This window comes from Belonocnema kinseyi, chromosome 1 (assembly GCF_010883055.1).
Source record: "Belonocnema kinseyi isolate 2016_QV_RU_SX_M_011 chromosome 1, B_treatae_v1, whole genome shotgun sequence".
In the NCBI taxonomy this organism is placed as follows: domain Eukaryota; kingdom Metazoa; phylum Arthropoda; class Insecta; order Hymenoptera; family Cynipidae; genus Belonocnema; species Belonocnema kinseyi.
In genome coordinates this window covers 109,092,372-109,105,423 of record NC_046657.1, presented here as the reverse complement: position 1 = coordinate 109,105,423, position 13,052 = coordinate 109,092,372, and the positions used below count along the sequence as shown (strand labels likewise).

The 13,052-nt window shown below is 29.0% G+C and overlaps 1 protein-coding gene across 1 annotated transcript in view; it reads left to right on the top strand.

Annotated features, from left to right (window-relative positions):
- Positions 1–12: 12 nt before the first annotated feature.
- LOC117171268 (GATOR complex protein NPRL2) overlaps positions 13–13,052 on the top strand; it is a 27,542-nt gene continuing 14,502 nt past the window's right edge. Inside the window, exon 1 of the mRNA XM_033358405.1 lies at positions 13–327. Within this exon, the coding sequence (XP_033214296.1) occupies positions 220–327 (108 nt within the window). The 5' untranslated portion in view covers positions 13–219. The remainder of the gene's footprint in view (positions 328–13,052) is intronic.

Here is a 13,052-nt window from a genome sequence, read left to right as displayed (position 1 = left end):
CAATTTGTAAAACGACTCAAATATGCCAAATAAAAAAAGGGTAGAAAAGGGAATTTATTTTCCTGTTGTAAAATATTAGATTTGAAAGTTCAAGAGTTATTAAACTTGAACTTTATGAAATTTGAATGAATTCAAGAAATTTTGTGTGAACTGCGTATGTGAGTGAATTTAGAATATAAGTGGTAAAATTTGAACATTTTTAAATCGTAATGTAAAAAAATGACAACTAAAGCGATAAATCATGAAGAAAGTGGCCAGGAAGGCCCAATTCGGTGTATTTTTTTCTCCGAATTTCATCATATTGCTGGTCCAAAAATTACTTGTCAGGTAAAAATATTTAATGTTTGAAAATTGTTTGTTTTTGTTTGTTTTATATTTTATTTGTTTCTAAAGTGATTAGAAGTTATATATAAACCAATTTTTTATATCCTCTGTAAATATATGAAGTTGTAAAAAATATTAAATTGTGGAATATAAATATAAATGTTTTATGTAAAATGCTTATCGCTGGCAATTAGTATTTTTAAAGAAGAATTTGAATAAAAAAACCATAAATTTTCGAAGAATACTTACAATTTCTGACAATTTTAGGTTGTGTTATAACATTTTTCCATGGGAAATTGGTATTTTTAATAAAAAATCATTCAAAAAATGACCAATTTATAACAATTGTAGGTTATGTTATTCAGCATTTAACGCCGGCACGGTAAATGATTTTAAAAATAAAAGTCATTCAAATAAAATGTACAATTTTTTAACAGTTCCAAATTATAGTGACAAAAACAATTTATAACAGTTCAGAACAATTTTATTTCGCCGGAATTGGTATTTTTAACAAAGAGTTATTGGATTTCAAAGAATATTTATAATTTTCAACAGCTTATGGTTATTTTGGCGTTTTTAAGGTTTTTAGTTGAAAATTGTTTATTGAGGTTCATAATTTTTTAACAATTTTAGGTTACTTAAGCGTTTTCATCCAAAATTGGCATCTTAAAACGATAATCATTATAGTTCGAACAAGATTTACGATTATTGAACAGTTTTAGGTTATAATAACGTATTTAACAATAAATCGTTTATTTGGAAGAAAAATAATTATATCTTTGAGAGGATTTACGAAATTATAAACGATTTTCTATTATATTATAATGTTTTTCAACAACAATTATTGATATTTTTAATACAGAATTATTAAATTTCAAAGAACATTTATAATTTTTCAACAAAGTTAACCTTGTCGGTATGTTTTACCTTAATATGACATTTTTGCGATTTGTCAGTTTATAAACTGATGCTTTCAAACAAAAATCATTGAAATTTAAAGAAGATTTATGGTTATTAAACCATTTTTGATTTTGTGTTAGTGTTTTTCGTCAAAAATTTGTATTTTTAATTAAAAAAAGTATATTTCAAAAGCGATTCACAATTTTTTAAGCAAAATTGTAGCTCATGTTATGTCATTTGCCACCGGAAATTGGTATTTTAATTTTTTTTAATTATGCTGTTTTCACCGAAAAAATATATAGATTTCATAAAAGTTTTTTAAATTTTAAAACAAGTGAAATTTCTGTTAACACGCTTAATCGAAAATCGGTTATTTTAAATGAAAATAATTAAATTTTAATAAGGATTTACAATTTGGAACAATTTTTTATTATATTAGTATTTCGTCTAAAATTGGTATTTTTAATAAAAAGTTATTAAATTTGAAAAAATATTTAAGACACATTTGAACTATAACATGTTATATTGGTTATCTTCGCCAGAAATATGTTATTTTATATCAAAATCATCAGATTTCAAATCTAAAATTTACATCTTGGAAAACTTTTAGTTTGAAGTTAAGATCTTAGTTTTCCTCATTTACAAAAAATATTATCCTTGCTTTTCTTTTCTATTATTTTAGACAATATATAATATAAAATACAAAAATGTTGTATTAGTATCAATTTTAAGTGTTCATTTAAAAATTACGTGAAACTAATAAAATAATAATCACGCGCGTGTTTGTTTTATAGTTGGGTTTAAAACAATGTTGAAAACAAAATTGAAAAATTTCAAATCAGGTTACAAAATTTAAAAATTTCACACTAAACTTTTGAAAATGGGACAATTTGATCAGTAAGGAGTTCAATTTGTGCCAATTCTAATTCAAAGCACTCAAAATTGAACTTTAAATTTAAAAACAATAAAATTGAATATAATCAAGTTAGAATTCAGACAATTGGACAATTTAAAATGTACAGGATTTAAAACTATAGTTTTTTGTAATTAAAAGCTTTCAAAATTGAATAACTAAAAAATAAAAACTTTTTTAATCAAATATTATTTTAAATTCTAAGCCATTCAAATTGAAAGTTTCAAAGTAAAAGCTACTGAAATTCCAGAATGTTAAAAAGTACATAAAAAATGATTAACATTAAAATTAGAAACAATTTTCTAAGATCAAAACGATAAAATGACCATCATATACTCCGCTGAAAATAAAAAATTTTATTTCATATAAATCTTTAAAATTTAATTATTCTAAAAAAAATGTTCAAAGTAAAAAGCAATTTAAATGGAAATGATTAAAAATGAAAAATTTCTACTACTGAACGTTAAAATTTAGGTGAAATCCAAACTTAATTTAAAACTGAAAAAAAATTTGGTCACCAAGAATTGTGCTATTTAAAATTTGTTATACTAAATCCTTTAATAATTTCAATTATTTTAAGTAAACTTGAATCGTTTAAATATTAAGAATGTTTAAATTGTTAATTATACTTTTCAAAATTCAGCTATTCAAATTTTATTGCAAAACTAAAACTTATAAAAGGGAATATTTAATCTTTAACATGAAATTTTAGAAACCATTCAAAATTAAAGAAATTATTTAATTACTGAGGTATAAATTTCAAATAGTTTAATTATGATCTATTTTAATTGTAAACACTTTATTTAATTATTGTTCATTCTGATAATTTTCAGATTAAATAATTTTTTATTTTTAATGAATATTATTTTAAATATTCATCTAAAAATTGAAAATTTTTAAGATACATTAACAACTAATAAAAAAAATACAAAAGAACATTGCTATATATGATTCTAATGTTTTAATTTGCACCATTTCGAGTCTTTCAATTCGATTTTTTTTTATAAAGTGTGAAATGTTCAATATTTTGAAACATTTTTAAATATAAAACAATTCAAATATAAATTTCTAGTTCTAATGTCTTCTTATTTTTAAAAATTTGACTTAAGAAATATTATTGTTTTAATAATTTTTTATTATTTTGAGTGTCCTCTGAAAGTACTTAATTCAAAATTGTCAAATTAAAATACTTTAAACTGAAAATTTAAATCAGACAATATTACACATTTACAGGGTGGCTGTTTTAATCGAAGAAAAAAATTCTCGATCATTTCACAGTTTTTTCACGGTTCGCAAACATTTTTCACGGCCAATGAATTTGAAAAAATCGAACTCAATTCTAAACATTTTTCCATTCAAAGCAATAAACAGTAAATAACAAATTAAATTTACACGTATGAAATCGAAGGTACTAACACTTTTCATTTGAAATTTTTTTAATGAAATGCAGATAAACTGCCAAATTTAGAACTTTTATAAATTGTAGAGTTCAATGATTTAGATTAAATTCCAAAAATATGAATCCACGTTAAAATTTTCAATACTTTAAATTAAAGAATCAAGCAATGAATTTTAAAAGTTTGCAAAACATTGAGAAATCTATTGAATTTTTCCTACAACTTTTAGAAAATGCTGTAAATTAAAAAAGATCCTTAAAATATCAAAATTAAATTTAGAACTTGAAATGATTTCAAATCAGTCGGACGAAGTTTATGACCCAACAAAATTGGGCTATTCGTACCGAAATTTTGGTGCAAATACCCACAGCCGAATTTAAAACAAAATGCAGATTTTTGCAGATTTCAACCAAAAAATTGAGAAACTTTTTAAGAATTGTGAAAGGCTTAAAAAGAATAAAAACATTTTCTTAAGGTTCCTAGTAAAATTAAAAATGATATTTCATTTTGAAAAATTATTGTAATAGAAAATTTAAAAAGATTTTAAAAGATTTTCAAAATAATAAAAACAGAACCTAAAAGATTTTAAAGATTTTTTTTTAATTAGCAGGATTCTCCAAAAGTTGTAGGAAAAATTAGGTTAATTTTAGAATATGTTTAGAAGTTCCAAACAAAACTGTTAACACACTTCTTTTCAATTACTTGAAGATATTTCAAGTTTTTAATTAATTTTGAAACTTTCCAAAACTATGAAATATCTCTTGAAATTACTCAAATTTTGTTTACAAGTAATAAGTGTTCAATTGCTATTTATACGTTAAAATTTAACAATTTCACTTACAAATTAAACTTTTTTTAAACAGAACGATTCAAATTGTAACGTTAAAAGTTGAAAAGCTCTTCGAAATTCTACGGATTCAAAGCTTTCTATGTAAAACGATTCAATGGCTGCAAAACTAATAAAAATAATAATAAATTTATTTATTCAATTTAATATAAAAAACAATATAAAGGATGCCCTAAAACTTTGAATTAAAAAATATTTTATTGATGAATCATTAAAATTGTTATTTAAAAATAAAATTATCGGCATAAATAATATTATATTAATCTCAACTCGTATTAGACTTTCGAATTCAAACAGTTACAATGTGGAAATTCTCAAATTTTGAGCGGATCTAGAATCGTTTTGTCAAATCAATTAATGTTCAGTTTTTTATGCTTTAATTATTTACAAAACTGTTGAAATCAAACTTAGGCACATTTTTCTTCTGAAAATTCGTAAAATTCCCGGTCAAGGAATAAATTCACTAGGCGTGACTCACTCGGCAGGGGAAAGGAGTAGTGTGTGGAAGGGATAGAGATTTTTCAGATTTATCCAGAATTCTCGTAATATTTAAGTAAATAACACGTTCGTTCCGCAACACTGCTCCGACCCAGGTTGCTGATCAATCTCTCTAGCAATCACCCCAAGCGAAGAACCTCACGAAGTCGTTGTGTAAGGTTCCCCACTTGGGTCCATTAGTGGCCAATGTCTTTTGTTTGAGGCGTCATTCACTCTACTCACACTCTTTTTATTAACTATTTGCCGCCATACTTTCCTGTCCTGGCATACTTCTCTAGCTTCTTTTATGTCCATGCATTTTTTCATGCATGCTCTCGTGTTTCTGTGACTTCTTATGTCTCTTCTAACAAGGGTCTCATTCACACATTCTAACCATTCTTTTCGCGGTCTACATCTGGGTGCGCTGCCATTTACTTTACCTTGATATACTTGTTTCGTTATTCCTTCATTTGGCATTTTCTCGACATGCCCGAACCATCTTAATCGATTTCTTTCCCATGTGTCTACTAGCGTCTCTTCTGCACCACATTCTTTTAGAATTATCTCGTTACTTACTTTGTCCATCAGGGTTTTCCCGCATATTATGCGCATGAATCTCATGTCAATTACGTTAATTTTACTCTTATATTTTCTTGATAAGTCCATGTCTCGCTACCGTATAGGACAGTCGGTACAAATATAGAATTATGTATTGCCATTTTAGCTTTATTTGATATATTTTTACTTCTGATAAGGGGACCTGCTCTACCAATAACCTTCTTACCTTCATTTATTCGTCTATCTAATTCCTCATTTTTCTTCCCGTCCCTAGTAAATAAGCTACCAAGGTAGACGAACTTATCAACTTGTTCAATTATCTCATCATTTAATAAAATATTGCATAGTGTTTTCTCACTCTTTCCGTCGAACACCATAGTTTTTGTTTTATTTGCGTTAATTTTGAGGCCCATGCTCTTCATGCTTGCATCTAGTTTATTCAACATTCTTTGTAAGTCTTCGATAGACTCTGCCATAACAACCTTATCATCTGCGAACGCTAACCCTCGTACCCTTACTGTTTCGAGACCCACACCCTCTTCGTCGAAGAGAGCCATTCTTGAACACTTGTCCATAAATAATATAAATAACCATAAGGACATAAGCCATCCTTGTCTGACTCCTTGAATAATATCGAAACAGTCACTCAGTTTCCCATTCACTCTTGCACTCGCTTTGCTACCTGTATATATTGTTTCTATAGCTTGTAGGATCCATCCATTGACTCCATACTCTTTCAGGACTTCCCAAAGTTTACTTCTATCTACCTTGTCAAAAGCTTTTTCTAGGTCAACAAATGCACAGAAAACTTTTTTTCCTACTCTCAAACTTTTTTCTGTTATTTGCCTTAAGCTAAATATTTGATCCGTACATGACCTTCCTGGCATAAACCCACTTTGGACTTCCCAAATCTTTGCCTCTGTTATTTTCATTACCCTACGAATAAGTATTTTGGAACAGTTTCGAAATTGAAATATATAACATTATTAAATTTGAAAGTAACTATAAATATTTTCAATATGATAATTTTAAATTTTTAAAGATTTAATAGTGTTATTTTTAATATTTAAATTTGAAACTGCAGAATTGAAAAATTGGAAACCTTCAAAAATGAAGAAATTTTAAATCAAATATTTTCGAATATAATCTTTAAAAAAAAATTATGGAATCATATAGTATGAAATAAAATTTAAAGTTATTGGATAGATTTTTTTATGAACCTTCAAAGTTCAATTATTCTAAGAACTTTCAAAATAAATGAATTCAAACTGAAAGCTTTAAAAAATAAGCAATTCTAAACTTCTTCATATTTAATCACTCTTAAGCCAGGATATAAACCTTAAACGAGTCGTACAAAATTATTAATTATCCACGTGACACCGTCAAATGTTAAAAATAAGTGGGTTTTATCATTAAATATTACTTTTAATATATTTAAATTATAACAAAGTTTCACCGTAGAGGACTATAGTTTTACGATTATTGGGACCTAGAGTTCTGAGCCGGTTATATTACTTTGAGAACGGTAACGAGAATGAGAATATTACCGAGAATATAACCGAGAAATAAATTCTCTGAGAATTTATGAGAATCTCAGAATTTATTTTAATTAATAGAAAATTGCATTTTTTCATTACCTTTTCGGTTGAAAATTCAACTCTTTTTTTTTCGGTTTGTCTTTTTTATTTTAAAGTTTACCTGTTTCAGCAGAATTTAAATCTTTCTTTGATAAAAATGCAACTGTTTGGTTAGAAATTATTAAGCTATTATGCTATTGTCTGGAAAACTTAACTATTTCGTAGAAAATCTACTTTTTGTTTAATACTTATATTTTCGTGATGAAAAATAAACTGAAATATTTTTTTTGGATGAAAGTTCCAAGTATAAAAAATTTTTTTATTACAAATTCATCTGTTTTAGTATAAAATTGATCTTTTTTGGATAAAAATGCAACTATTTGGTAGAGAATTTAACTATTTTGTTAAAAATTCATCCTTTTTGTTTAAAAAAATTCGTCTTTTTGGATTGAAAATTCAATTATTCCGTAAAAACTTATTTTTTTGTTATTTTTTTTTATTTTGGATGAAAACTCAACTTTTTTTGTATTAAAAAATTCTTCTGCTTTAAGATAAATTTTCTATTTTTTGATAAAAATGTAACTATTTGTTAGAGAATTTAACAATTTGGTTAAAAAGTCATCTTTTTTGGTTAAAAATTCGTCTTTTTGGAGTTGAAAATTAAATTTTTTCTGGTAGAAAATTATTTCTGGGTAAAAAATTCATAGTTTAATCGTGAAAACTCGACTAAAATCTTTTTCAACAGAAAATTCAACTACTTTCTTTGAAAATTTATCTTTTTGATTTAAAACTTCATCTGTTATAGAAGAAATTTCATTTTTTGTATAAAAATGCAACTTTTTGGTTTTTTGTTAAAAATTTATATTTTAACTTGAAAAGTTATCTCGTTGGTTAAAAGTTTAATTATCTTGTTGAAAATTAACCTTTTTTAATGGAAAATAGTTGTTTTTTTTTTGGTTTAGAATTCATTTTTTAAATGAAAATGTAACTTTTCCATTTTTTTAAGATTGATATTTTTTAGTTAAAAATTCGCGTTTTTTATTGTTGTAGAAAATAATCTTTTAGTTTAAAGTTTCTTTTTTCTGCATAAAAATGCATCAGTTTCGTGGAAAATTAATTTTTTGTTAAAGAGTCATATTTTTTGTTTGAGAATTGAATTTTTGTAAGGAAAATTTGTCTTCTGGTTTGAAGGTTGAATAATTTAGATCAACTTTTATTTATTTTTTGAGTGAAAAATCTTCATTTGTTGGAAATTTGTCTTTTTGATTTTAAAATTCTTTTCTTTTGTTGTCTAGATTTCATTATTTTTTCATTAAAATATAAACTATGACACTTTTTCGTTGGAAATGTGTCTTTTTATGTTGAATGTACAACTATTATGTTAAAAATTAAATATGTTCTTGAAAATTCCAGTATTTTGTTAAAGAGTTATCTTTTAAAGTAAAAAAAAACTTTTCTTTTTGTTTGAAATAAATTAATACATTTGAAAATTTTTAATTTGTATATGAAACACTATTTTATTCCGCTTATAAAATATTCTATGGTAAAAATACCGTAAGATTAAAATGCTGGTATTTGAATATTAATAATTTAAAATGAAAAATTAGTCAAAGAAAGGGTCTTCTTATTCTACTTCGTGGCATTTATTAAGTAATGTGAGCCAATTGAATTTTGAGGTTCAAGCTTCAGAACAGTGTTAAAAAATTAATGAGCTACTGCTTTGCATATTTTATATTCCTGAATATGTCTGAACTAGAAAATAATTTATATTCAACAGTCGATATAACCTGAACAAAAAAATATTATTAAAAATCATAAATTCTTAAATTCTCTTAAATTATCCTGAATTGTCATATTCTCGGTTATATAACCTGAACTTAAATTCTCGGGATTTTAAGAGCTCTATTGGGACCATTACGATTACTAGGACATTTACCTTACCGACTGTCGGTAAGGCAGGAATATTCAAACCATTTCAAACTGAGATATACTACTCTGTTTGATCCGCTGACGAAAAGTGTCGCTGTTCCTCAATTTAAAAAATATACATAATGTGTTAGAGTTCAAATTAGCGTTCCATCAAGATTCAAACCAACTTCATATTGTATCTTAATAACAAGGTTCTATCGTGTTTTGATTTTGTCTTGTCTGTCACTAATCCTGTTATGTCAACTTATTATTTTATGAATAATAAAACTTTTGGTTTATAAAATACCCTGCTTATTCAATTAAGCTTATAATATTAGAACTATATTTCTATCAGGTTATGGGCCCAGGTGGCTTTTGTAGTATATAAACCAAAAACGAAAATAAAAAAAGTTCGTGTATTATATTTTTCGGGATTAAGTGGAACTTTACACTTGACAATAAAACGAAGAATATGGAATCATCTACGAACTCTGCACGTTTGAAAACGTTGACGAATCAAAATTATGATACATGGAAAATGAAAGCTCAAGCCGTATTAACCAAAAATGGAATGTGGGGGTACGTGAACGGGAAGAAAACAAAACCGGAAGACACGGAAGCGAATGCGGCTGCAGTGGAAACATGGATCGACAACGACGAAAAGGCAAAGGCAGATTTGATACTATCTATCAGCTCGAAGGAACTAAAAAACATGAAAGGTTGCAAAACTTCGAGGGATATTTGGTTAAAACTGGAAACGATCTACAAATAAAGGGCACCAGCGAGAAAAGTCTCTCTGTGGAAACGCTTGACATCGTACAAGATGAATGCAACTGGTGATATTTCCGAGCAAATGAGTGACTTTTTTGGAATTATCGACGAATTATCGGAATTAGATTTTCAATTTGGAAATGATCAGCAATCAATCATGCTTTTACTCAGTCTTCCTGAAAGCTACGATAACCTTCGATGTGCCATCGTTGTCCAGACTCAGTTACCAGATCCAGAAACTCTAAAGCAGAAAATCCTTGATGAAATTGACACCAGGCAACAAAAAGTCAAAGAAAGTGATCAAAGTGCTATGTTAGCACGGGGAAAATATAGAAAGAAATTTAATAATAAGAAAACAGAAAATAAAATAAGGTATGATTCTGAAAAAACATTTAAGTTTCAGTGTCATCGATGCAGACCAACTGGTCACAAGGCCGCTGATTGTCCAGAAAAGAAAGAAAAGGCCTCCGTTGCTGAGGATGAAGCTTTTCTAGTATCCGCAGAAAAATCTATTGCCCTTGGTGCAGGAATCGGCTCACAGAAGGAACATTTCGATAGTGGATGCACTTCGCATCTATGTGAGGATGAAAATATTTTCATAAATTTCGAAAACACTCCACATAAAAACTACACCTCACTAGTGATGCATCTGCTAACGTGAGAGCGAAAGGTACCGTTAGAATAGTGGTTCCAGACGGGAAAACAGAAAAAGGTATACGTTTGGATAATACACTATTTGTACCTGATCTTCGGACAAACCTTATGTCCATCGCAAAGATAACTGATGCAGATCACGTGTCACTTTTAAGAAGAAAATTGCTATTGTGAAAGATGAAAACAGAAAAGTGAAAATGGTCGCCGACAGGATGGGAGATTTGTACTACATAAGAGAAAGAACTGAAGAAAGAACATGCATGGCATCAAATGATCTTCGGAAAACGCAAGAAATGATTTGGCACGAACGATTATGTCATTTGAATCAACACGATCTTTTTCAAATGAAGAAAAACGAAGTCGTAACTGGAATGACGTGGACAAATGAACCTTCTATTCCACCATGCGAAGTTTGCCTACAGGGTAAGATTACTTCTCTTTCTTTTCCGAAACATTCAAATAAATGTACAAAAATCCTAGAAATTTTGCATTCAGATCTATGTGGTCCAATGCGAACAGAATCCACGGGAAAAGCTAAATATTTTATTACTTTTATTGACGACAGTTCACGATGGTGTGAAATTAGATTTTTACGTAAGAAAAGCGATGCCCTTCAAGCTTTTAAAGAATATATAAGTTTTTCAGAGAAGCAGAAAGGTGTTCAAATTAAAGCTTCAAAATGACAATGGAGGGGAGTTTCTCAGCAAAGAGTTCGATTCCTTCCTGAAACAAGAAGGCATCAAGCGTCGTCTTACTGTACCTTATACGCCGCAATAAAATGGAATTGCCGAAAGAAAAAATCGAAGTCTTGTAGAAATTGCACGTTGCATACTCCTACAATCAGGTCTCCCACCATCTTTCTGGACTGAAGCTATTCTTACAGCAAACTACATCAGGAACCGATGTCCTACAAAAGCACTTGACGGAAGAACCCATTCGAAAAATGGACAGGAAATCTCCCGGACCTAAAATACTTACGAATCTTTGGAGAAAAGGCAGTAGTCATTGACAAAAATATCTCGAGAGGAAAAATGGAACCTCCTGGTAAGAAATGCATTTTTCTGGGTTATAGTGAAGATTCCAAAGGTTACCGAGTTTGGTTGCCAACAGACCAAAAAGTAGTCATTGCGAGAGATATTAGATTTATGAATGAAATTGAAAATCAAGGAAGTTTTGAAGATTTCATCCCACAAATGAATCTCCCGAATGAATCAATCGCAGCTAATTCTTCGATAAAAGAACCTATACCTTAAGAAATTGAAATCGGACCGAACATCACGGAAAACCAAGAATCAGAACAATAAATTCCTTACATGGAAGGAAATGAACATTTTCCTGAAGAAGAGAGACCCATCTTTCCTGAAGATTTACTCGAAGAAGAACATATAGAAGAAAGACAGAATCGATTAGAAGAAGAGGGACTCCTTGAAGCGGAAGGAAATCCAAGAAGAGGTCCGTGAAGACCAAAAATCCTTAGGACTGGAAACAAAGGACGTCCTAAGAAGCAGTACTCTATGATACAACCTCAAGAAGAAATACCAAATATAGGAAACGAAATGGAAAGGGAAGAAGAAAATTATGTTCTCATGAACATCGTTGAAGATTACGCGAATATAGCTACCGAAATTCCTTGGAAACTGACTCTAAGTGGACCAGATTCGAAATCTTGTAAAGACGCGATCACTGAAGAAATAGAGTCTCTTCTGAAACACAACACCTGGAAAATCGTGGAAAGACCCAAGAACCGAAATGTCATAGGATGCAGAACAATACTCTGAAATAAATACAACCCTGATGGTAGTATCGAAAGGAGGAAGGCTCTAGTCGTTGCACAGGGATTTATCCAACGCCCAGGTATAGGCTCGTCTAAGTTCAGTTAGGTTTCTTTTGGCACTGGCTGTTCGAGAAGAATTAAAAATTCATCAATTAGATATCACCGCAGCATATTTAAATGGAAAAATTGAAGAAGAAATCTTTATGGACGTACCCAAACTCCTAGAAGAATCCTTAGAACAAATTTTATGAAGAAAACAAAAAGATAAAATTGGAGAAAATGCAAAACAGATGCTCAAGGATCTTCAAGGTGGAAACAAGGTATGTTCATTGCAAAGATCCCTCTATGGTTTAAAACAAGCAGGTCACCAATGGCATAAGCGCTTTGATGAACATCTGCAAAGTATTGGATTAAAATCAATGAATGCTGATCCTTGTGTATATTCTATGCAACGAGGGGGAGAAATCATACTAGTTCTTATCTATGTGGATGATATCCTCATCGCCTATCGAAGCCTATCCAATCTTGAATTTATACAGAAGAAGTTAATAGGAACTTTTGGCGTAAAAGACCTGGGAAAAGCTCATTATTGCCTAGGCATTGAGATTTCACAAGGTAAGAATTGCATAAGTATATCTCAAAAAGGCTACATTCGGGATATACTGAAACACTTTAACATGAATGATTCAAATTCCGTCACAACGCCAGTGGATCAAAACGTCAAGTTAACAAAAGGCGAGAAGAAAACCACTCAAACAGATAAAGCAAGACCGTATCAAGAACTTATAGAAGCATTGAGCTACTTAGCAGTTGCTACTCGACTAGACATATCATTTGTTGTTAGCAACTTAAGCCAATTGTGGGTCCGGATGCAATAAGGGCACATAAAATTTTTTCGTGCGAAAACGAAGTCCCCTGGAGGCTTTAGAAAAAATTTTCGAATTTTAATTTT